The sequence below is a fragment of the Mixophyes fleayi genome, chromosome 3 (genome assembly GCF_038048845.1).
Source record: "Mixophyes fleayi isolate aMixFle1 chromosome 3, aMixFle1.hap1, whole genome shotgun sequence".
NCBI classification, from domain to species: domain Eukaryota; kingdom Metazoa; phylum Chordata; class Amphibia; order Anura; family Limnodynastidae; genus Mixophyes; species Mixophyes fleayi.
The window spans coordinates 357,748-384,337 of NC_134404.1; the positions used below are offsets into that span (position 1 = coordinate 357,748).

The 26,590-nt window shown below is 50.3% G+C and overlaps 2 protein-coding genes across 2 annotated transcripts in view; one reads left to right on the forward strand and one right to left on the reverse strand.

Annotated features, from left to right (window-relative positions):
- Positions 1-1,454, reverse strand: part of ABHD1 (abhydrolase domain containing 1) — a 47,495-nt gene extending 46,041 nt beyond the window's left edge. The window contains exon 1 of the mRNA XM_075200994.1: positions 954-1,454. Coding sequence (XP_075057095.1) covers positions 954-1,064 — 111 coding nt within the window. The 5' untranslated portion in view covers positions 1,065-1,454. The remainder of the gene's footprint in view (positions 1-953) is intronic.
- Positions 1,455-25,069: 23,615 nt separating this feature from the next.
- Positions 25,070-26,590, forward strand: part of CGREF1 (cell growth regulator with EF-hand domain 1) — a 28,732-nt gene continuing 27,211 nt past the window's right edge. The window contains exon 1 of the mRNA XM_075200995.1: positions 25,070-25,310. The gene's annotated coding sequence lies outside the window, so the exon portion shown is untranslated. The remainder of the gene's footprint in view (positions 25,311-26,590) is intronic.

Consider the following 26,590-nt stretch of genomic DNA (forward strand, 5'->3'; position numbering starts at 1 on the left):
AGTCACAACATTAAGACTGTTGATAAGTGAAGTGAATAACATTGATTATCTTGTTACTACGGCACTTGACAAGAGGTGGGATATATTAGGCAGCAAGTGAACAGTAAGTTCTTGAAGTTGATGTGTTGGAAGAAGGAAAAATGGGCAATGTAATCTGAGTGACTTTGACAAGAGCCAAATTGTGATGGCTAAACGGCTGGGTCAGAGCATCTACAAAAGGGCCGGTCTTGTGGGGTGTCCCCAGTATGCAGTGGTTAGTACTGGGCCAGGGAAGGACAACCGATGAACCGGCAACAGGGTCATGGGCGCCCAAGGCTCACTGATGCGTGTGGGGAGTGAAGAGTAGCCCGTCTGGTCCAATCCCTCAGAAGAGCTACTGTAGCAGAAATTGATTAAATAGTTACTGCTGGCTGTGATATAAAGGTGTCAGAACACACTTTGCATCACAGTTTGCTGGGTCCTGCATCCTGACACGTTTCTACCACCGAAAGCGCCTACAATGGGCACGTGAGCGCCAGAACTGGACCATGGAGCAATGGAAGAAGGTGGCCTGGTTCGATGAACCACGTTTATTTTACATCATGTGGACGACTGGGTGAGTGTGTGTCCGTTTACCTGGCACCAGGATGCACTATGGGAAGAAGGCAACCGGCAGAGGCTGTGTGATGCTCTAGGTAATGTGCTGCTTCTCCTACTGCTACATTGTAGCACTACCACATTCTTACCACTTACTATATATATATATATACACACACACACACACACACACACACACACACACACACACACACACACAGTGGTAGAAGTGAGGGGTATACGGGGTATGTCATACCACCACTTCTCCTACTGCTACATTGTAACACTATCACTCTCCAGCCACTTACTAAATTTCCACTTCCACCATTGGGGTCAATTATAGAGAGATGCGCCTTCCCGGTCGTCTGCACACTGACCTTACATACGTGTGTCCGGTAATACCACGACCACGTCACAGCGATCCCCAGGAGTAGAGAAGGCAACGTCCAGCCGCAGGACACAGATTGATGCCGAGATTCTCCCTGCATATCGTCTGAGACAAACACAGTGTAACACTGCACACACTTACTGTGACACACAAAGCAACAAAGTGTACACCTCCTGTGACACAGAATGCAGAACTTAACACAACACAATGCTCCTATGATGCACAACTCAATGCAACACACCCTTCACAACTTAACGCAATGCAAAGCTACTGTGACACACAATGCAGCACACAGCTTCACACAACGCACCCCCCCCTGTAACACAAATAACTTACACTCTCAGACTCTTACATAAACACAAAACCTCTCATTCATTATTCCAGACACACAACTACACAATGTGAGTCCAGTATCCAACGACACAGACACAATGTATCACTCCCCAAACCCAGGAAATGTAACCCACTTGTCTGACAGGTTCACACAGCAGTGACCAGAGTCACGCCCACAGGAAATACAAAACTCCTCCCACACAGAGAGACATGTCGCCATCTTTGTAATGGGCAGCTTAACACTTCACAGGAGAGGAGCTGAGATCCTGGATAATGGAAAGAGTAACTGCTACCCTCAGAGGGGGAGAGTAACTGACCTTGTGCTACACATCAGGGAGGGAGGTAACAGTCCCAATTTTATTACACAGACACCATCATGTAGGCGTACTACCAGACAGTCCTGAGTTTATAACACAGATATCACCATGTTGGCATACCCCCTGAACCTACATATCATAGTGGGCAGCATGGTGGCTCAATGGTTAGGCCAGTGGTTCCCAAACTTTTGCAGTTCGCGGCACCCTTAGAGTCTCCATAATTTTTTCAAGGCACCCCTCCAAAATAATTACTGAGCAGTCCTGTTTTAGAAGTAGTTGGGTCAAAAAATTGTAATAAGTATTTAGGTCAGGACAGAAATACTTATTTAGTTGTATGCAAAAATGCCCCCTCTGCATCCAGACACACTGCCCCCTCTCACGCTGCCCCCTCCTCTGCCCTCAGGAGGATGCTGGGTCCCGGCGCCGCACGGATTTGTACATTGACAAGCTGCATGAGAGAGGAGGATGCTGGGTCCCGGCGCCCGGCGGATTTGTAAGTCTTTGTTTTGTTGTTTTTTCCCTGGCTGGCCCGCAGCACCCCTGGGAGCCGTGGCGCACACTTTGGGAACCGCCGGGTTAGCCTGTCTGCCTCACAGTGCTGGGGTCATGGGTGTGGAGTTTGTTTGTTCTCCCCATGTTTCCCTGAGTTTCCTCCAACACTCTAAAACATTATGACAAAAGTAACCCTAGTGTGTGTTAAGGAATCGCTGGTGCTGTATAAATAAATGATGATACTCGCAAAGGTGGGCGTGGTCTAGGGAGTGTGGGAGGAGGTTTTTTTTGCACAGGTTTTGCTTTTAATATGTTGAGATATGTCCTAGGTCTAGGAGAACAGAGATAGACTTTCCACAGTGTAAAGAATGAGCAGAGGGCTCCACCTAGTGGATTTCTACAGTAATAAGTCCCTCGCTCTCCATTAATGCTGCTTGTGAAGTGAGTGCTGGTCCAACCTGGATAACAGCCTAGGGCATCTGATGGTATGGGGCACCCATATTCCTCAGCAGAGGCTCCACAGAGGCTTTGGCCACACACTCCATAGCGCTCTGTACTATGCACTTGGGGGCATATTGTATTGTCTGCGGAAGCACAACATTGTGGATTTCCCTTAGCCCCGATAGGGTTGTGAAGGGAAATCAGCAACATTGCAGTACCATATTACCATAAAAAATGCGCAACTGCGATGTTCGGGTGAATATAATTGCATATACCTCTTGATGTGATGGAGAGATATCAGCTCTCTGTCCTTTACTCTACTTGCCTGGAGTTATTTTTCTCTGTGTCTGTGTATATTAGGGAATTTAGACTGTAACCTCCCATGGGGCAGGGACTGATGTGAGTGAGTTCTCTGTACAGCGCTGTGGAATCAGTGGCGCTATATAAATAAATGGTGATGATGATGTGTTTGTTCCTTTCAGGATAACCCCACCCTTTCAAGCAGCTGCAATGAACCTATAAATTGATTGAACAACTTCCACTTCTGTATTGTTTGTCTAAGAGACATGTTGGTGTCAGTAGCTAAGGGGGAGTTCTGGTGCTGTATTGCTATTTGGAGGCTTCTGGGGTACCTCAGGGGCAAACCCAGGATTTTTTTTCCGCCCACCCCCAACCAAAACAAAATAGAGCGAGAGAGCATGCGCAGCAGCTCCATTTCGGCGAATCTGAATTATACAGCACCTGCAAAGAAGCATCCGCGGCAATGCAATACAGCACTGGCGCGGACGCATCTTTTACAGCGCCGTGGGTGCTGTACAGTACCGTTCGTTCGGGGAGGGGAGAGGTTTCTGGAGAACCAGAGACCTCCCCCTGCGTGCGTCCCTGTACCTCTTGGTAAGTTAGCTCTCAATTTAAAAATACATATATGTATGGCCCAAAAATAGGGACTCTCACTATTTAGAGATAGGACCACCCTATTATCAGTAATGCAGTGAAATAGCGGGTGGCTTACTATACATTTACAAATGTGTGCAACTGAGGCTTCTACATTGTTATGTACATTTAGACATAGCAGCTCCTTTGCTGGTTATAAGAGTGTGCTGGGGGATTTAGTGTAATGTTTCAGATAAACAGTAAGTTGGGTATTTCAGTGAAACGCCCCACTAGTAATACCACTGCAGAGGCATAATACATTTTGCCATGATGATGTGAATTGCAACATTGCAATGACCTAGTTCTGGTTCTTCTCTTCTATCAACTGGGTGAATTGTAGACTCATTCAGGATTCTGTGTGAGAGTGTGCCCCGCCAAGGGGCCCGTCAACAGGATGAAGACAGAAGAAGAAAGAAGAAGTTGGGAGAAGAGCAGAAGAGAAAATAAGAAGAAAAAAGAACAAGAAGAAGACTCATCATTCCTGGAATCCAGTGGTGATAAATTCCCATCTTCTCTTCCCACAGGTACCAGCGTCTGAGCCAATCAGGCCTCAGCTTCTCCTGTCGGTCAATCAGCGGCCAGGAAAGGGAACCAATCATGGCTCCCCTCTGGTCGTTTGAACTGTTGGCGCTGCGGAAAGCCAATCAGGGCTCGTCGTATCACCAAGACGCAGAGTGACGTCACCATTTTACAGAATTCCGGCTGCAGAGAGAGAGGACGGACGTCCAGAAGCTGCGAGTCAAGCACTGAAGACGGTGATAGTGGCAGGGAGCCCTTGTAAGGGCCAGGAGCTACCCTGCCAAGAAGATGCTGGACAACAGCGTACCAAACAGGAGAAGAGAAGAGTCGAGTATCCTGCGAGGAACAGGTAAGTATAATTACTCCTCTAGTTCAGGCACAAGGCCTGTGGTGCAAGTAGGGGGCATAAGGGTTTAGGGTTAGACATAAGTAGTCAGACTGGGCACAAGGCCCATAGTTAGATAGTGGGCACAAGGACCAATAGTTAGTTGTGGGGCAGAAGGCCCATATAGTTGAAGAGGGCACAGGGCCCTTATTGTTAGCAGGGTTCAAGACCATTGGTCTAGCAGGGTACTAGACCCTTGATAGTTGTTTAGTGGCCACTAGGATATTAGGTCCTGCCTTGGTGGCATAGAGCAGGTAAGCAGGAGCAGTAACAGGTGACCATAGGTGCGGTGGTCACTGGCAGGTTCGTTGTTTTGTATGTAAACTGTCTCTCTCTTTAGTATCTTCCCCTGTAGGAACCAGAGGTCAGACTCCAGTATAGGCTGATGTGCTAGGGTGATCAGACGAGAGGTGTGGTTCCCCTGAAGGAAACAGAGGTCAGACCCCAGTATAAGCTAATGTTCTAGGGTGATCAGACGAGAGGTGTGATTCCCCTGTAGGAACCAGAGGTCAGACTCCAGTATAGGCTGATGTGCTAGGGTGATCAGATGAGAGGTGTGGTTCCTCTGTAGGAACCAGAGGTCAGACCCCAGTATAGGATGATGTGCTAGGGTGATCAGACGAGAGGCGTGGTTCCCCTGTAGGAACCAGAGGTCAGACTCCAGTATAGGCTGATGTGCTAGGGTGATCAGACGAGAGGCATGGTTCCCCTGTAGGAACCAGAGGTCAGACCCCAGTATAGAATGATGTGCTAGGGTGATCAGACGAGAGGTGTGGTTCCTCTGTAGGAACCAGAGGTCAGACTCCAGTATAGGCTGATGTGCTAGGGTGATCAGATGAGAGGTGTGGTTCCTCTGTAGGAACCAGAGGTCAGACCCCAGTATAGGATGATGTGCTAGGGTGATCAGACGAGAGGCGTGGTTCCCCTGTAGGAACCAGAGGTCAGACTCCAGTATAGGCTGATGTGCTAGGGTGATCAGACGAGAGGCATGGTTCCCCTGTAGGAACCAGAGGTCAGACCCCAGTATAGAATGATGCGCTAGGGTGATCAGACGCGAGATGTGGTTCCCCTGTAGGGACCAGAGGTCAGACCCCAGTATAGGCTGATTCGCTAGGGTGATCAGACGAGAGGTGTGGTTCCCCTGTAGGAAACAGAGGTCAGACCCCAGTATAGGCTAATGTGCTAGGGTGATCAGACGAGAGGTGTGGTTCCCCTGTAGGAACCAGAGGTCAGACCCCAGTATAGGCTTATGTGCTAGGGTGATCAGACGAGAGGTGTGGTTCCCCTGTAGGAACCAGAGGTCAGACCCCAGTATAAGCTGATGTGCTAGGGTGATCAGACGCGAGGTGTGGTTCCCTTGAAGGAACCAGAGGTCAGACCCCAGTATAGGCTGATGTGCTAGGGTGATCAGACGCGAGGTGTGGTTCCCCTGTAGGATCCAGAGATCAGACCCCAGTATAGGATGATGTGCTAGGGTGATCAGACGAGAGGTGTGGTTCCCCTGTAGGAACCAGAGGTCAGACCCCAGTATAGGCTGATGCGCTAGGGTGAATTGACGAGAGGTGTGGTTCCCCTGTAGGAACCAGAGGTCAGACCCCAGTATAGGCTGATGTGCTAGGGTGGTCAGACGAGAGGTGTGGTTCCCCTGTAGGAACCAGAGGTCAGGCCCAGTATAGGCTTATGTGCTAGGGTGGTCAGACGAGAGGCATGGGTACCCTGTAGGAACCAGAGGTCAGACCCCAGTATAGACTGATGCGCTAGGGTGGTCAGACGCGAGGTGTGGTTCCCCTGTAGGATCCAGAGATCAGACCCCAGTATAGGATGATGTGCTAGGGTGATCAGACGAGAGGTGTGGTTCCCCTGTAGGAACCAGAGGTCAGACCCCAGTATAGACTGATGCGCTAGGGTGGTCAGACGCGAGGTGTGGTTCCCCTGTAGGATCCAGAGATCAGACCCCAGTATAGGATGATGTGCTAGGGTGGTCAGACGAGAGGTGTGGTTCCCCTGTAGGAACCAGAGGTCAGGCCCAGTATAGGCTTATGCGCTAGGGTGGTCAGACGCGAGGTGTGGTTCCTCTGTAGGAACCAGAGTTCAGACCCCAGTATAGGCTTATGTGCTTGGGTGATCAGACGAGAGGCATGGGTACCCTGTAGGAACCAGAGGTCAGACCCCAGTATAGACTGATGCGCTAGGGTGGTCAGACGCGAGGTGTGGTTCCCCTGTAGGAACCAGAGGTCAGGCCCAGTATAGGCTGATGTGCTAGGGTGATCAGACGAGAGGTGTGGTTCCCGGATTGCTGTTGAGAAAGGCACGGTGTGTCTCGTAGTTGTCCCTCAGGATCGGGTGAGTACGTGGGGTGTCAGAAAGCGGATTGTGGTTTGTGTGACCTCGTCCCCCTAGCACCCATTACATCCTGTATGTATTTTTATTTCGTTGAGGATATATTCAGACATCTCCAGAATATTGTAAGTAGCATTCAAATGCCAACGAGCTTTTCACTGCATGATTTCTCGGTGATGTGATCACGTGTTTTTCACAATCAGCACACCTTGAATAATTATATGAAAAGCTTAAATCCAACTTTGGACTTTATTTATTTATACACTTTATATTACATGTGTATTTTTTAACGACATTAACGCTGTCACTCTCTTCACATTTGTTGTAATTTTGGGATCCTACAACACCTCAATCAGTTCCTCCTCCAATATTTACCTCCACCCTCCAGGCTCATTAACAGCTCAGACATCCTGCTATCCAGCAGATGTGAGCAGAGGCCTCACTTGTCCCCCTTTTCTACTCAGCAAAGTTGACTGCAGAAAGGTAATCAAGAGTACATGAGACATTGGCTCTTTGGAGGGCTGGGTCCTGCCCCCTTAGACCCGTAGCTTATGGTGGACTGCTATGAGATGCAGCCATTCTGTTCTTGATGGAGAGTCATTTCCATCAGCCTCTTATACCTAACTGGGAAGAGGGGGCTGCTTTGATAATATCTGTTTTCATGCACTCACCTATTTTAGTAGAACTGTTCCCTACTCCCCCACTTACCCCTTCTCTCTCCCTGTAATTCTGATTTTACCTCCAGCTAAATACCTCTACTTTCCCTGACACTTAACACCTGAGTTCCATACAAATGATAGAGGGATTAGTATGTAGCTGGGCAGCTATTATAAATGTTGGGAGATGGACTAAGAGACTGTTGTATCAATATGGTTGGTAGGGCCATCACTGGCCCCAATGTAGGTGATCAGTCGATACATAGACAATTCCGCCCCAGTCTTAGTAATTTTGTCATCTTGTAAGAACACAATAATGAAACCAGCAGACAAAGGAAACATGTTGGGTTACATACATGGGCTTATATGTAAAACACAGAATCAGTGGATTCTCCCCTACATATCATACATACTGGACCTTATACAGGACCATCTTGAGATAAGGACCTTCTATGTGCTGCCAAAATTAACCAGGAACCCAGAGCCACCTCTGATTTTCAGATACTAACTGAGAAATGTCTGATCCCTGGTGAGATAGAGGACACCATTGTCTAACAATGACACAAGGAGGAACCAAATTATCTGCCCATAGAGCTGACTTCACAACTCATCAGGTTCTTCCCCACACACAGTTATATCCCTCTAGCAGATGGGAAACACATAGGGAAATAAAATGGTGTCAAGTATCACCTGTGCTGATAAATCTTTCCCCCACTACTGCTGTACTGACACCTCCTAATGATCTGGAAGGAACTTACCATGAGTGGTTCACTCAATGTCATCCCACAATCATCTACTCACATTCACAAGTCCATTTCCTGGGCACCTCCACATTAAATACATAACATAGGTCTCAATTAGTACATCTCCTGTACCTTATTACGCTCTATTCAACACTTCCACTCACTCCCACACATGACTCCCCACATCATTACTCCATACAGCAGACCCAAGCATATCCCCTCTATCCGCTGTGGCTCCCCCCACCACCACATATCACCTTGTCCCTCCCGAACATCTATTCCCACCATCCTTTTTCCCATTGCTTCTCTTACTCACCATCCCCTCTGATACTGCTTCCCCTGCTGCACTCTCCAACAGAGGTTTCTCCTCCCACACTAGCCATTCTGGTGACCACCATGGTGGTGGTGTAGGTGTCCTACTGTCTCCTGGCTACATCTACAGTGTTATCCTCCCTGAACCCTCCCTCTGCTTCTTCTCCTTTTGAGGTTCACTCCACAAGCCTCTTCTCCCCTCTTCACCTTTGAGTTACTGTAACCTATCATCCTCCATGGCCCTTCCTCCCAATTTCTTTATAATGTTGCCGCCTGGCTTTCCCATTTCCTCTCTTCTGATCTTCTTACTAACATTATTGGGGATTTAAACAACCCTACTGACTCTCCTATTACTACCGCTGCCTCTAAATTCCTAACTCTCACTTCCTCCTATGGCCTCTCCAAATGGACAACTTCCACCACCCACCATGATGGTCACACCCTGGACCTAGTGTTCTCCCATCTCTGTGACACCTCCAACTTCTCCAATTCTGTCTTCCCTCTCTCTGAACACAATCTCTTTTCCTTTACCGTTTCTTCACCCCTTGCCCCATCTCCCACCCAAAGTCGCTTTCACCATCAACAGCATTAACTCCATCATCATTGCTTCCTCCCTCTAACCCTTACTGGCTCCCATGTCTTACCTATCATGCCCCAACGCTGCTGTCTATCTTTAAGACTCCACGCTCTTTGTTGCCCTTGATACTGCAGCCCCAGCCACCCCCTTCATCTCCGCCAATCTAAACCCCAACCCTGGCACTCCCCTCTTTCTCATCTCCTCCAATAGTTCTCCTGCTCCTCTGAATGCCAATGGAGGAAATCCCGTTCAAATGCTGACTTCATCCACTTTAAGTTCATCCTTTCCTCCTACTATTCTGCCCTCTCTCTTGCCAAACAAACCTATTTCACATCTCTCATCTCCTCCCTGTCCAATAAACCCAGATGCCTCTAGCTACCATTAATTCTCTACCCTCCGCCACCTCCTCCCCCCTCGTCCATCACCACTCTTGACTTTTCCACCTACTTCAAAGACAAAATTGACTCTATACACAATGATTCCTATTCTCGTCAGACTTGCCTCCTCCATCTGTCTTCTCTATCACTCACTCTGCCACCCTTGGCTCCTACCATTCTGTAACTGTGCCAGTGATCCTCTATCTTCTCACCTCCTCTTCTTCTACCACCTGTTATCTCAACCCTGTCCCCTCCAAGTTCCTCCGCTACCTCTCTACCATTGTCTATTGTCACCTTGCTTACTTTAACCTCTGTCTCTCCACTGGTATCTTCCACTCGGACTTCAAGCATGCTCTCATCTCCCCTATTCTTAAGAAACCCTCTCTTGACCCATCCTCTTTCCAACTATTGCCCCGTGTCTCTGCTTCCCTTTGCTTCTAAAATTTTCAAATCAATTGTCTTCAATCGTCTGACCCACTTTCTCTCTTCCCACTTTCTTCTTGTCCCTCTCCAGTCTGGATTCCGTCCCCTTCACTCAACTGAAACTGCCCTCACTAAATTAACTAAGGACTTACTGTCAGTTAAGTCCAAAGGTCACTTCTCCCTTCTCATACTCCTCGATCTCTCTCTGCTGCTTTTGACACTGTTGATCATTCTCTTTCTGCACACCACCCTTTGCTCCCTGGGTCTTCACGAAACAACTCTCTCTCGGTTTGCCTTCTACCTCTCTCTATACCACCTCTTTTAGTAAACTTATTTAGTCATTTGACCTCCAATACCACCTCTATGATGATGAGACGCAAATCTATCTTTCCTCCCCTGACCTACCTTTGTAACCCAGTATCTAGCTGTCTCTCTGCTGTCACAGCGCTTCCTGAAACTCAACATCTCCAAATCCGAGCTCATTATCTTTCCTCCTCCCAATATCTCTCTCTTGGTTGACACCATTACTCTGTCTCCTGTCACCCAAGCCAGCTGCCTTTGAGCCACCCTTGACTCAGCCATCAGCTTTACCCCTCATATCTAGTCCCTCACCACGGTGGAAATGGTTTTAACGGTGAGGAGAACTCTGGCGCGCTTGAGACCTACAAAAAATTCCAATTTCACAAAAAACGAATACAATATAAACAGACTTACCTGAAAACGGAAGCTCCAGATTTCCGATGGATCAGCATGCAGACAGCGAGTCATTCCGAAGACACAGGTGCTCAGCACTTCAGTGTGACGTCAGTGCGACCTACATCAATCTTAATTTAAAGCGGCTATTCCTCTCACCACCTCGTCCAGCGGTATCCATCCTGCAACCCTCTGACTACTGCATCTCTCTATCGCGTTACAGCATTGCCTATTCCACGGTTAAGAACTGTAGTTATATTACTGCCTTACCAGTTTTACATCTTGAACCGGTATTACCTGTGTTTCTAATAAACCACTTAATTCACTTACCTTCTCTCCGTGGTCTTACCTTGGGAACCCTGACAGTATGATCTGGCCCCAAAACCGAGCCTGCTGCTGCACGCTTTCTTCCCTTGTGTAGAGGATTCCCAGGGTATTGGCTTACTCCGTATCCAACAATCTAAAAACCATGGCTACTATTTCCTCCGAAAATTCCCTGTTCCAGATGCTTCAAGTGGACGTTCTCCCACTATGCACTCAAATCTCCCAAGTATCTTCATTGCTAAATAAAGTGCTTAAGCAACTTCCAGAGGTATCCAACACTGCAACCCGCAGGCTATTGATCTCACCATCTTTCCAGAGGTATCTAACCCTGCAACCTGCAAGCTACTCATCTCCCCACCTTCATAAAGGTATCTATCCCTGCAACCCACAGGCTACTCATCTCACCACCTCTCCAGAGGTATCCAACCCTGTAACCCGCAGGCTACTCCTCTCACCACCTCTCCAGAGGTTTCCAACCCTGGATCCCGCAGGCTACTCCTCTCACATCTCCTCCAGAGGTATCCACCCTGCAACCTTCTGACTACTGCATCTCTCCAACGCGTTACAGCATTGCCTATTCCACTGTTAAGAACTGTAGTTATATTACTGCCTTACCAGTTTTACATCTTGAACCGGTATTACCTGTGTTTCTAATAAACCACTTAATTCACTTACCTTCTCTCCGTGGTATTACCTTGGGAACCCTGACAGTATGATCTGGCCCTAAAACCGAGCCTGCTACTGCACGCTTTCTTCCCGTGTGTAGCGAATTCCCAGGGTATTGGCTTACTCCGTATCCAGCATTCTAAAAACCATGGCTACTATTTCCTCCGAAAATCCCCTATTCCAGATGTTTCAAGTGGACATTCTCCAACTACGCACTCAAAATTCGCAAGTATCTTCTTTGCTAAATAAAGTGCTTAAGCAACTTCCAGTTTCCATCCCTAATACATCCAGCTAGAGTACCTGCTTTTCTCTTGAAAATTATTTTCCCAGGGACAAACTAGTTACTGCTGTACACCCTTCTGTGTCTGTATCTTGCTATAAGGAGTCTAATTGTGCTGCTAACATATCCCTACCAACTTTGTCTGCCTCTGACTCTTCGTAAGCAGCACCTTCTAATAATCCTACCACAAAATTGCAGTTAATCGAGAACCCTGAAGCAAATTCCAGGTTCTCAGGTGCTCTCCACACCCCCACCTGACCGAGGAGGAGCGATGGAGCAGAAGGACCAACAAACTATGTCTTTACTGTGCCAGTGATGTACATTTTTTACAGGACTGTCCACTCCGAAGACCATCTTCAGCCTTTGTCTCCAGCTCTGAGTCGCAAGCTTCTGTCTCCATTCCAGAAGCATTGTCTGCTTTTGTGAGGGCCCTGTCCCCCCAGTCCATTCCAGAGGGGGCGCTGCCCTTGCAGTCCGTTCCAGAGGGGGCGCTGTCCTTGCAGTCCATTCCAGAGGGAGCGCTGACCTTGCAGTCCATTCTAGAGGGGGCGCTGCCCTTCCAGTCATCTCCAGAGAGCTTCCTGTCCCTCCAGTCATCTCCAGAGATATTGCCGATGCATGTGGTTCAGCCCGAGTTGCCACTCCATGCGGTTCAGCCCGAGTTGCCACTTAGTGCTGTCTGTGCTGAGGCTTCTCACAGTGTTGTTCCTTCCAAGCCTGGTGCCCAGTCCGGACCTCCTTCCAAGCCTGGTGCCCAGTCCGGGCCTCCTGCCAAGCCTGGTGCCAAGTCCGGGCCTCCTGCCAAGCCTGGTGCCCAGTCTGGGACTCCTGCCAAGCCTGGTGCCCAGTCCGGGCCTCCTGCAAAGTCTTCTGCCCAATCCGGGCCTCCTGCCAAGTCATCCGCCCAGTCCAGGTTGTCTTCTGCCAGGGGTGTCCTGCCCGAGTCCCCAGGGATGTATGTTCAACCCGAGATGACCAAGTCTCATGCTAAACTGAATTCATCCTCAGTTCCAGACTTCCAACCACCTAACTTCAATTGGGATATTCAGCAATATAACGCTCTTATTACATTTTGTATATCCTATTTTACCTCTGTACCCGACCTCCTAGATACCCAATGAAAGCAAGTGTTTTACCTGTTATCCAACTTTACAGGGAAAGCTCTGGAATGAGCAAGCCACATATTTGAAACCCAAGATCCCATCCTGTCTGATTTGCAGCTTTTTACTGATGCAGTGATCAAAGAATTTGCCCCAGCACTTGCCAATTCGACTCCCAGTTCTTCATCTATGCCACTTTCTTTATCTTCGGCTACTCCAACTTTGAGGTTATCTTTTTCTTCACTCCATTTCCAGCAACCCTCTAAAAGCCATAAAAAGAAAGGTAAAAAAAAGAGAAGTGTGACTTTGGGATCCCTGCATTCTTTGGACATGGTTTCTGTACCTTCTCTGCCCATGGATGAGGATTTTACTACCACATGCCCAATTCTGGACTATGACTCTGACTTTTTTGACCATTCCTGGTAAATTGGGCGTCTGGAATCTTCCCTTTAAGGAAGGGGTACTGTCAAGACCTGCATCCTGCAGCTACTGACTGCAGGTACTTTGTTGGACCTTTTGTATATATTGTATCCTGCCTGTAGTACCACTGTCCACCAAAGGGGCCACTGTGGTACTTGTGCACTTACCTGCCATCGTTATTGCTGGAAGCTTAAACACCTGCTTCTGGCCTATATAAGCTGCCTGTCCCAAGCAACCTTTGCCAGATCATCAGGTCACTCAACCTTATGGGAAGCAATACTTTGACTCCTGTTCCTGGTTATTCTTACCTGTGTGCCTGACCTTGTGGTTTTGATGTTCATTCCAATGCTGCAGACACAGCTCATCATCTATCTGGTTCCTGAGATATACACCTCTTTGGATCTCTTTGCTTTTCAGTGTAACCTGTACAGCTTACTTCCACCGTTACCTGCTGTCTGCTCTCAAGTGTTTCAGCATTACCTGGCTTCTGAGTCTCACCACTTCTTCCAGAGGTATCTAACCTTGTAACCAGCAGGCTACTCATCTCACCGACTCTTCCAGAGGTATCCAACCTTGTAACCAGCAGGCTACTCATCTCACCACCTCTTCCAGAGGTATCCAAACCCACAGGCTACTCATCTCACCACCTTCTTAGAGGTATCTAACCCTGCAAACCGCAGGCTATTTGTCTCATCACCTTTCCAGAGATATCCAACCCTGCGACCTGCAGGCTACTCGTCTCACCATTTTTCCAGTGGTATCCAACTCTGCAACCAGCAGGCTACTCTTCTCACCACCTCTTCCAGAGGTATCCAACCCTGCAATCCGCAGGCTATTCATCTCACCACCTTTCCAGAGGTATCCAACCCTGCAACCTGCAGGCTACTCGTCTCACCACCTCTTCCAGAGGTATCCAACCCTGCAACCCGCAGGCTATTCGTCTCACTACTTTTCCAGAGGTATCCAACCCTGCAACCAGCAGGCTACTCGTCTCACCACCTTTCCAGAGGTATCCAACCCTGCAACCAGCAGGCTACTCGTCTCACCACCTTTCCAGAGGTATCCAACCCTGCAACCAGCAGGCTACTCGTCTCACCACCTTTCCAGAGGTATCCAACCCTGCAACCCACAGTCTACTCGTCTCACTACCTTTCCAGAGGTATCCAACCCTGCAACCCGCAGGCTACTCGTCTCACCACCTTTCCAGAGGTATCCAACCCTGCAACCCGCAGGCTACTCATCTCACCACCTTTTCAGAGGTATCCAATCCTGCAACCCGCAGGCTGCTCATCTCTCCACCTCCTCCAGAGGTATCCAACCCTGCAACCCGCAGGCTATTCATCTCACCACCTTTCCAGAGGTATCCAACCCTGCAACCTGCAGGCTACTCGTCTCACCACCTCTTCCAGAGGTATCCAACCCTGCAACCCGCAGGCTATTCGTCTCACTACTTTTCCAGAGGTATCCAACCCTGCAGGCTACTCATCTCACCATCTTCATAGAGGTATCTAACACTGCAACCTGCAGGCTACTCGTCTCACCACCTCTCCAGAGGTATCCAACCCTGCAACCCACAGGCTACTCCTCTCACCACCTTTCCAGAGGTATCCAACCCTGCAACCCACAGGCTACTCGTCTCACTACTTTTCCAGAGGTATCCAACCCTGCAACCAGCAGGCTACTCGTCTCACCACCTTTCCAGAGGTATCCAACCCTGCAACCAGCAGGCTACTCGTCTCACCACCTTTCCAGAGGTATCCAACCCTGCAACCCACAGTCTACTCGTCTCACTACCTTTCCAGAGGTATCCAACCCTGCAACCCGCAGGCTACTCGTCTCACCACCTTTCCAGAGGTATCCAACCCTGCAACCCGCAGGCTACTCGTCTCACCACCTTTCCAGAGGTATCCAACCCTGCAACCCGCAGGCTACTCGTCTCACCACCTTTCCAGAGGTATCCAACCCTGCAACCCGCAGGCTATTCGTCTCACTACTTTTCCAGAGGTATCCAACCCTGCAGGCTACTCATCTCACCATCTTCATAGAGGTATCTAACCCTGCAACCTGCAGGCTACTCGTCTCACCACCTCTCCAGAGGTATCCAACCCTGCAACCCACAGGCTACTCCTCTCACCACCTTTCCAGAGGTATCCAACCCTGCAACCCACAGGCTACTCGTCTCACTACTTTTCCAGAGGTATCCAACCCTGCAACCAGCAGGCTACTCGTCTCACCACCTTTCCAGAGGTATCCAACCCTGCAACCAGCAGGCTACTCGTCTCACCACCTTTCCAGAGGTATCCAACCCTGCAACCCACAGTCTACTCATCTCTCCACCTCCTCCAGAGGTATCCAACCCTGCAACCCGCAGGCTATTCATCTCACCACCTTTCCAGAGATATCCAACCCTGCGACCTGCAGGCTACTCGTCTCACCATTTTTCCAGTGGTATCCAACTCTGCAACCAGCAGGCTACTCTTCTCACCACCTCTTCCAGAGGTATCCAACCCTGCAATCCGCAGGCTATTCATCTCACCACCTTTCCAGAGGTATCCAACCCTGCAACCTGCAGGCTACTCGTCTCACCACCTCTTCCAGAGGTATCCAACCCTGCAACCCGCAGGCTATTCGTCTCACTACTTTTCCAGAGGTATCCAACCCTGCAGGCTACTCATCTCACCATCTTCATAGAGGTATCTAACCCTGCAACCTGCAGGCTACTCGTCTCACCACCTCTCCAGAGGTATCCAACCCTGCAACCCACAGGCTACTCCTCTCACCACCTTTCCAGAGGTATCCAACCCTGCAACCCACAGGCTACTCGTCTCACTACTTTTCCAGAGGTATCCAACCCTGCAACCAGCAGGCTACTCGTCTCACCACCTTTCCAGAGGTATCCAACCCTGCAACCAGCAGGCTACTCGTCTCACCACCTTTCCAGAGGTATCCAACCCTGCAACCCACAGTCTACTCGTCTCACTACCTTTCCAGAGGTATCCAACCCTGCAACCCGCAGGCTACTCGTCTCACCACCTTTTCAGAGGTATCCAATCCTGCAACCCGCAGGCTGCTCATCTCTCCACCTCCTCCAGAGGTATCCAACCCTGCAACCCGCAGGCTATTCATCTCACCACCTTTCCAGAGGTATCCAACCCTGCAACCTGCAGGCTACTCGTCTCACCACCTCTTCCAGAGGTATCCAACCCTGCAACCCGCAGGCTATTCGTCTCACTACTTTTCCAGAGGTATCCAACCCTGCAGGCTACTCATCTCACCATCTTCATAGAGGTATCTAACACTGCAACCTGCAGGCTACTCGTCTCACCACCTCTCCAGAGGTATCCAACCCTGCAACCCACAGGCTACTCCTCTCACCACCTTTCCAGAGGTATCCAACCCTGCAACCCACAGGCTACTCGTCTCACTACTTTTCCAGAGGTATCCAACCCTGCAACCAGCAGGCTACTCGTCTCACCACCTTTCCAGAGGTATCCAACCCTGCAACCAGCAGGCTACTCGTCTCACCACCTTTCCAGAGGTATCCAACCCTGCAACCCACAGTCTACTCGTCTCACTACCTTTCCAGAGGTATCCAACCCTGCAACCCGCAGGCTACTCGTCTCACCACCTTTCCAGAGGTATCCAACCCTGCAACCCGCAGGCTACTCGTCTCACCACCTTTCCAGAGGTATCCAACCCTGCAACCCGCAGGCTACTCGTCTCACCACCTTTCCAGAGGTATCCAACCCTGCAACCCGCAGGCTATTCGTCTCACTACTTTTCCAGAGGTATCCAACCCTGAAGGCTACTCATCTCACCAACTTCATAGAGGTATCTAACCCTGCAACCTGCAGGCTACTCGTCTCACCACCTCTCCAGAGGTATCCAACCCTGCAACCCACAGGCTACTCCTCTCACCACCTTTCCAGAGGTATCCAACCCTGCAACCCACAGGCTACTCGTCTCACTACTTTTCCAGAGGTATCCAACCCTGCAACCAGCAGGCTACTCGTCTCACCACCTTTCCAGAGGTATCCAACCCTGCAACCAGCAGGCTACTCGTCTCACCACCTTTCCAGAGGTATCCAACCCTGCAACCCACAGTCTACTCATCTCTCCACCTCCTCCAGAGGTATCCAACCCTGCAACCCGCAGGCTATTCATCTCACCACCTTTCCAGAGGTATCCAACCCTGCAACCTGCAGGCTACTCGTCTCACCACCTCTTCCAGAGGTATCCAACCCTGCAACCCGCAGGCTATTCGTCTCACTACTTTTCCAGAGGTATCCAACCCTGCAGGCTACTCATCTCACCATCTTCATAGAGGTATCTAACCCTGCAACCTGCAGGCTACTCGTCTCACCACCTCTCCAGAGGTATCCAACCCTGCAACCCACAGGCTACTCCTCTCACCACCTTTCCAGAGGTATCCATCCCTGCAACCCACAGGCTACTCGTCTCACTACTTTTCCAGAGGTATCCAACCCTGCAACCAGCAGGCTACTCGTCTCACCACCTTTCCAGAGGTATCCAACCCTGCAACCAGCAGGCTACTCGTCTCACCACCTTTCCAGAGGTATCCAACCCTGCAACCCACAGTCTACTCGTCTCACTACCTTTCCAGAGGTATCCAACCCTGCAACCCGCAGGCTACTCGTCTCACCACCTTTCCAGAGGTATCCAACCCTGCAACCCGCAGGCTACTCGTCTCACCACCTTTCCAGAGGTATCCAACCCTGCAACCCGCAGGCTATTCGTCTCACCACCTTTCCAGAGGTATCCACCCTGCAACCCTCTGACTACTGCATCTCTCCATCGCGTTACAGCATTGCCTATTCCACGGTTAAGAACTGTAGTTATATTACTACCTTACCAGTTTTGCATCTTGAACCGGTGGTCTTACCTTGGGAACCCTGACACCCTGATTGGTGGCAGTGGAGCCGACGGCCAGAGCAGCTGACCGCCAACAGGAAGTGCAGAGAAGCGTCCTGTTGTTTGGTAACGGAGACGTGAACGAGCTGTACATGCGCACAGAAAGCAAGGCCTGGAGGAAGAAGACGGCGTCCTGTTGTCTAGCAACAGGAGGAGCTGCTGGCAAAGGAAGGTTTCCATCCCTGGCACTGATGGTGAGATCGGGGATGGCGTCTGACAAGAGGGATCTCTAGCCTTGTCCCTCATCAACACTCTGACCTGTGTTAACGAGACAATCACTGACCTGATGTCAGCTGGTCCGTTTGTGGCAGGGCTGATATGCAGTGGAAATATATCTGTAAATGGGGAAAGGATAAAAGAAATATCAAAATCCAGAGGAGGACATAAAATATTCCTTTTTACATCTCATTTTGTTTGGTATCTCTTTCCATTCAGAGATTACATTGACATGTAAGCCATAATTACATAACCCTCACACCCCATTCATTCTGATACATGGCTTCACTGGCAATGGGGATAACAGTAGCCAAAAATCTACATAGGTTAACTTACCAAAATGCTGCAATAAGTGATCACTAATGTCCCCAGGCAGCTGAGCAATACTAACTTACTGCACCATGGGGCCAGTGTCCGCTAATGGGCAGGTTTGGGTTTTCAGTTACACAAAGAAAAATAATAATTGATAAAAAAATGAAAACAAATCTATAAATGTAGATTTTCTGCTGTCATTGCTGCATGTAGCACTGTGATCCTTGTTATATTGGCTTCCTGTGGCTATGGGCCCCCTTGTTATATTGGCTTTTTGTGGCTCTGGGCCCCCTTGTTATATTGGCTTCCTGTGACTCTGGTCCCCTTGTTATATTGGCTTCCTTTGACTCTTGGGCCCCCTTGTTATATTGGCTTCCTGTGACTCTGGTCCCCTTGTTATATTGGCTTCCTTTGACTCTTGGGCCCCCTTGTTATATTGGCTTCCTGTGGCTCTGGGACCCCCTTGTTATATTGGCTTCCTGTGGCTCTGGGCCCCCTTGTTATATTGGCTTCCTGTGACTCTGGTCCCCTTGTTATATTGGCTTCCTTTGACTTTTGGGCCCCCTTGTTATATTGGCTTCCTGTGGCTCTGGGACCCCCTTGTTATATTGGCTTCCTGTGGCTCTGGGCCCCCTTGTTATATTGGCTTCCTGTGGCTCTGGGCCCCCTTGTTATATTGGCTTCCTGTGACTCTGGTCCCCTTGTTATATTGGCTTCCTGTGGCTATGGGTCCCCTTGTTATATTGGCTTCCTGTGGCTCTGGGACCCCCTTGTTATATTGGCTTCCTTTGACTCTTGGGCCCCCTTGTTATATTGGCTTCCTGTGACTCTGGTCCCCTTGTTATATTGGCTTCCTGTGGCTCTGGGACCCCCTTGTTATATTGGCTTCCTTTGACTCTTGGGCCCCCTTGTTATATTGGCTTCCTGTGGCTCTGGTCCCCTTGTTATATTGGCTTCCTGTGGCTCTGGGACCCCCTTGTTATATTGGCTTCCTTTGACTCTTGGGCCCCCTTAATATATTGGCTTCCTGTGGCTCTGGGCCCCCTTGTTATATTGGCTTCCTGTGACTCTGGGCCCCTTGTTATATTGGCTTCCTTTGACTCTTGGGCCCCCTTGGTATATTGGCTTCCTGTGACTCTGGTCCCCTTGTTATATTGGCTTCCTGTGACTCTGGGCCCCCTTGGTATATTGGCTTCCTTTGACTCTTGGGCCCCCTTGTTATATTGGCTTCCTGTGGCTCTGGGCCCCCTTGTTATATTGGCTTCCTGTGACTCTGGGCCCCTTGTTATATTGGCTTCCTTTGACTCTTGGGCCCCCTTGGTATATTGGCTTCCTTTGACTCTTGGGCCCCCTTGTTATATTGGCTTCCTGTGACTCTGGGCCCCCTTGTTATATTGGCTTCCTTTGACTCTTGGGCCCCCTTGTTATATTGGCTTCCTGTGACTCTGGGCCCCCTTGGTATATTGGCTTCCTGTGACTCTGGGCCCCCTTGGTATATTGGCTTCCTTTGACTCTTGGGCCCCCTTGTTATATTGGCTTCCTGTGACTCTGGGCCCCCTTGTTATATTGGCTTCCTTTGACTCTTGGGCCCCCTTGTTATATTGGCTTCCTGTGACTCTGGTCCCCTTGTTATATTGGCTTCCTGTGACTCTGGGTCCCCCTTATTATAATGTCACTCAGCCCCAGGGTGTTCAACATTTGGCCAATTGAATAAGCAAAATATATTTTTCCCCCACTTGAAGAAAACAGCCTGGTGGTCGTCCCACAATGCTGTGCTGTGGATGTGGAGTACTATAGTAGAAATGGCTTCATTTGCTGGTGCATTACTGGTCCCAACAAGCACTGGGACTAGCAGAACTACAAGTGCCAGCATGCCTTGACTTCCACTGCCCACTGGGACCTGTAGTGCACCTCTAAAAAAAATACAGTCCAATAAACATACAAACACTGCATCAAACTTTTTAATTAAAAATAAAAACTCCCCACACACCCTCATGCAACAATTTATTGCCATATAAATCCTGGGGGATCCTCTTCTTTCTTCCAAATTTTAAATCAATTTGGAAAATATGAAATCCCATTGGTCAAGGAGCCGCAACATGAGACAGGTCCTCAGCCTGTCCCACTAATCAATATGGAGCAGCTTCACTCTTAATGGTCAGCGTGTTACTAGTGGTGACCAGTGGTTCACCAGTAACTGCAATTACCTACATTGAACAGATTCTGGCAGTGCAGGGGTTACAGATGATGCAGTGAGGGAGGGCAGTGCTGTGTCTGGCAGTGCAGGGGGTTACAGATGATGCAGTGAGGGAGGGCAGTGCTGTGTCTGGCAGTGCAGGGGTTGCAGATGATGCAGTGAGGGAGGGCAGTTCTGTGTCTGGCAGTGCAGGGGTTACAGATGATGCAGTGAGGGAGGGCAGTGCTGTGTCTGGCAGTGCAGGGGTTACAGATGATGCAGTGAGGGAGGGCTGTGCTGTGTCTGGTAGTGCAGGGGTTACAGATGATGCAGTGAGGGAGGGTAGTGCTGTGTCTGGCAGTGCAGGGGTTACAGATGATGCCGTGAGGGAGGGCTGTGCTGTGTCTGGTAGTGCAGGGGTTACAGATGATGCAGTGAGGGAGGGCAGTGCTGTGTCTGGCAGTGCAGGGGTTACAGATGATGCAGTGAGGGAGGGCAGTGCTGTGTCTGGCAGTGCAGGGGTTACAGATGATGCCGTGAGGGAGGGCTGTGCTGTGTCTGGCAGTGCAGGGGTTACAGATGATGCAGTGAGGGAGGACAGTGCTGTGTCTGGTAGTGCAGGGGTTACAGATGATGCAGTGAGGGAGGGCAGTGCTGTGTCTGGCAGTGCAGGGGTTACAGATGATGCCGTGAGGGAGGGCTGTGCTGTGTCTGGTAGTGCAGGGGTTACAGATGATGCAGTGAGGGAGGGCAGTGCTGTGTCTGGCAATGCAGGGGTTACAGATGATGCAGTGAGGGAGGGCTGTGCTGTGTCTGGCAATGCAGGGGTTACAGATGATGCAGTGAGGGAGGGCAGTGCTGCATCTGGCAGTGCAGGGGTTACAGATGATGCAGTGAGGGAGGGCAGTGCTGTGTCTGGCAGTGCAGGGGTTACAGATGATGCAGTGAGGGAGGGTAGTGCTGTGTCTGGCAGTGCAGGGGTTACAGATGATGCCGTGAGGGAGGGCTGTGCTGTGTCTGGTAGTGCAGGGGTTACAGATGATGCAGTGAGGGAGGGCAGTGCTGTGTCTGGCAGTGCAGGGGTTGCAGATGATGCAGTGAGGGAGGGCAGTTCTGTGTCTGGCAGTGCAGGGGTTACAGATGATGCAGTGAGGGAGGGCAGTGCTGTGTCTGGCAGTGCAGGGGTTACAGATGATGCAGTGAGGGAGGGCAGTGCTGTGTCTGGTAGTGCAGGGGTTACAGATGATGCAGTGAGGGAGGGCAGTGCTGTGTCTGGCAGTGCAGGGGTTACAGATGATGCCGTGAGGGAGGGCTGTGCTGTGTCTTGTAGTGCAGGGGTTACAGATGATGCAGTGAGGGAGGGCAGTGCTGTGTCTGGCAGTGCAGGGGTTACAGATGATGCAGTGAGGGAGGGCAGTGCTGTGTCTGGCAATGCAGGGGTTACAGATGATACCATGAGGGAGGGCAGTGCTGTGTCTGGCAATGCAGGGGTTACAGATGATGCAGTGAGGGAGGGCTGTGCTGTGTCTGGCAATGCAGGGGTTACAGATGATGCAGTGAGAGAGGGCAGTGCTGCGTCTGGCAGTGCAGGGCTTACAGATGATGCAGTGAGGGAGGGCAGTGCTGTGTCTGGCAGTGCAGGGGTTACAGATGATGCAGTGAGGGAGGGCAGTGCTGTGTCTTGTAGTGCAGGGGTTACAGATGATGCAGTGAGGGAGGGCAGTGCTGTGTCTGGCAATGCAGGGGTTACAGATGATGCAGTGAGGGAGGGCTGTGCTGTGTCTGGCAATGCAGGGGTTACAGATGATGCAGTGAGGGAGGGCAGTGCTGCGTCTGGCAGTGCAGGGGTTACAGATGATGCAGTGAGGGAGGGCAGTGCTGTGTCTGGCAGTGCAGGGGTTACAGATGATGCAGTGAGGGAGGGCAGTGCTGTGTCTGGCAGTGCAGGGGTTACAGATGATGCCGTGAGGGAGGGCAGTGCTGTGTCTGGTAGTGCAGGGGTTACAGATGATGCAGTGAGGGAGGGCAGTGCTGTGTCTGGCAATGCAGGGGTTACAGATGATGCAGTGAGGGAGGGCAGTGCTGTGTCTGGCAGTGCAGGGGTTACAGATGATGCAGTGAGGGAGGGCAGTTCTGTGTCTGGCAATGCAGGGGTTACAGATGATGCCGTGAGGGAGGGCAGTGCTGCGTCTGGCAGTGCAGGGGTTACAGATGATGCCGTGAGGGAGGGCAGTGCTGTGTCTGGCAGTGCAGGGGTTACAGATGATGCAGTGAGGGAGGGCAGTGCTGTGTCTGGCAGTGCAGGGGTTACAGACGATGCAGTGAGGGAGGGCAGTGCTGTGTCTGGCAGTGCAGGGGTTACAGATGATGCAGTGAGGGAGGGCAGTGCTGTCTCTGGCAGTGCAGGGGTTACAGATGATGCAGTGAGGGAGGGCAGTGCTGTGTCTGGTAGTGCAGGGGTTACAGATGATGCAGTGAGGGAGGGCAGTGCTGTGTCTGGCAATGCAGGTGTTACAGATGATACCGTGAGGGAGGGCAGTGCTGTGTCTGGCAGTGCAGGGGTTACAGATGATGCAGTGAGGGAGGGCAGTTCTGTGTCTGGCAGTGCAGGGGTTACAGATGATGCAGTGAGGGAGGGCAGTGCTGTGTCTGGCAATGCAGGGGTTACAGATGATGCCGTGAGGGAGGGCAGTGCTGCGTCTGGCAGTGCAGGGGTTACAGATGATGCAGTGAGGGAGGGCAGTGCTGTGTCTGGCAGTGCAGGGGTTACAGATGATGCAGTGAGGGAGGGCAGTGCTGTGTCTGGCAATGCAGGGGTTACAGATGAGGCAGTGAGGGAGGGCTGTGCTGTGTCTGGTAGTGCAGGGGTTACAGATGATGCAGTGAGGGAGGGAGTTCTGTGTCTGGCAGTGCAGGGGTTACAGATGATACCGTGAGGGAGGGCAGTGCTGTGTCTGGCAATGCAGGGGTTACAGATGATGCAGTGAGGGAGGGCAGTGCTGTGTCTGGCAGTGCAGAGGTTACAGATGATGCAGTGAGGGAGGGCAGTGCTGTGTCTGGCAGTGCAGGGGTTACAGATGATGCAGTGAGGGAGGGCAGTTCTGTGTCTGGCAGTGCAGGGGTTACAGATGATGCAGTGAGGGAGGGCAGTGCTGTGTCTGGCAGTGCAGGGGTTACAGATGATGCAGTGAGGGAGGGCAGTGCTGTGTCTGGCAGTGCAGGGGTTACAGATGATGCAGTGAGGGAGGGCAGTGCTGTGTCTGGCAGTGCAGGGGTTACAGATGATGCAGTGAGGGAGGGCAGTTCTGCGTCTGGCAGTGCAGGGGTTACAGATGATGCAGTGAGGGAGGGCAGTGCTGTGTCTGGCAGTGCAGGGGTTACAGATGATGCAGTGAGGGAGGGCAGTGCTGTGTCTGGCAGTGCAAGGGATACAGATGATGCAGTGAGGGACGGCTGTGCTGTGTCTGTCAGTGCAGGGGTTACAGATGATGCCGTGAGGGAGGGCAGTGCTGTGTCTGGCACTGCAGGGGTTACAGATGATGCAGTGAGGGAGGGCTGTGCTGTGTCTGGTAGTGCAGGGGTTACAAATGATGCAGGGAGGGCAGTGCTGTGTCTGGCAGTGCAGGGGTTACAGATGATGCAGTGAGGGAGGGCAGTGCTGTTTCTGGCAATGCAGGGGTTACAGATGATGCAGTGAGGGAGGGCAGTGCTGTGTCTGGCAGTGCAGGGGGTTACAGATGATGCAGTGAGGGAGGGCAGTGCTGTGTCTGGCAGTGCAGGGGTTACAGATGATGCAGTGAGGGAGGGCTGTGCTGTGTCTGGCAGTGCAGGGGTTACAGATGATGCAGTGAGGGAGGGCTGTGCTGTGTCTGGCAGTGCAGGGGTTACAGATGATGCAGTGAGGGAGGGCAGTGCAGGGGTTACAGATGATGCAGTGAGGGAGGGCTGTGCTGTGTCTGGCAGTGCAGGGGTTACAGATGATGCAGTGAGGGAGGGCAGTTCTGCGTCTGGCAGTGCAGGGGTTACAGATGATGCAGTGAGGGAGGGCAGTGCTGTGTCTGGCAATGCAGGGGTTACAGATGATGCAGTGAGGGAGGGCAGTGCTGTGTCTGGCAGTGCATGGGTTACAGATGATGCAGTGAGGGAGGGCAGTGCTGTATCTGGCAGTGCAGGGGTTACAGATGATGCAGTGAGGGAGGGCAGTTCTGTGTCTGGCAGTGCAGGGGTTACAGATGATGCAGTGAGGGAGGGCAGTGCTGTGTCTGGTAGTGCAGGGGTTACAGATGATGCAGTGAGGGAAGCAGACTGTTGTAGTCAGCACTGCAGAGAGGAGGCGACACCGCAAACAGCAGATGACAAAGCTACTACACAGGACAAGGGTAAGTGCCACGAACACACTGGTAACATTACACTTATATATCCTGCTCCTGTGTCTGTAACGTAATCAACACCAGAGAGCAGACTGTACGGCCTCAGCACAGGTGACTCCATATAATTCTATTACACTCTATACAGACATAGGACACTACACCTCCAACATGACCTGACCACTGGACATGATCATAATACAATTCTATTACACTCTATACAGACATAGGACACTACACCCCCAACATGACCTGACCACTGGACATGATCATAATACAATTCTATTACACTCTATACAGACATGGGACACTACACCCCCAACATGACCTGACCACTGGACATGATCATAATACAATTCTATTACACTCTATACAGACATGGGACACTACACCCCCAACATGACCTGACCACTGGACATGATCATAATACAATTCCATTACACTATATACAGACATAGGACACTACACCCCCACCATGACCTGACCACTGGACATGATCATAATACAATTCTATTACACTATATATACAGACATAGGACACTACACCTCCAACATGACCTGACCACTGGACATGATCATAATACAATTCTATTACACTCTATACATAGGACACTACACCCCCAACATGACCTGACCACTGGACATGATCATAATACAATTCTATTACACTCTATACAGACATAGGACACTACACCCCCAACATGACCTGACCACTGGACATGTCCATAATACAATTCTATTACACTATATACAGACATAGGACACTACACCTCCAACATGACCTGACCACTGGACATGATCATAATACAATTCTATTACACTGTATACAGACATAGGACACTACACCCCCAACATGACCTGACCACAGGACATGATCATAATACAATTCTATTACACTGTATACAGACATAGGACACTACACCCTCAACATGACCTGACCACTGGACATGATCATAATACAATTCTATTACACTGTATACAGACATAGGACACTACACCTCCAACATGACCTGACCACTGGACATGATCATAATACAATTATATTACACTCTATACAGACATAGGACACTACACCCCCAACATGACCTGACCACTGGACATGATCATAATACAATTCTATTACACTGTATACAGACATAGGACACTACACCTCCAACATGACCTGACCACTGGACATGATCATAATACAATTATATTACACTGTATACAGACATAGGACACTACACCCTCAACATGACCTGACCACTGGACATGATCATAATACAATTCTATTACACTGTATACAGACATAG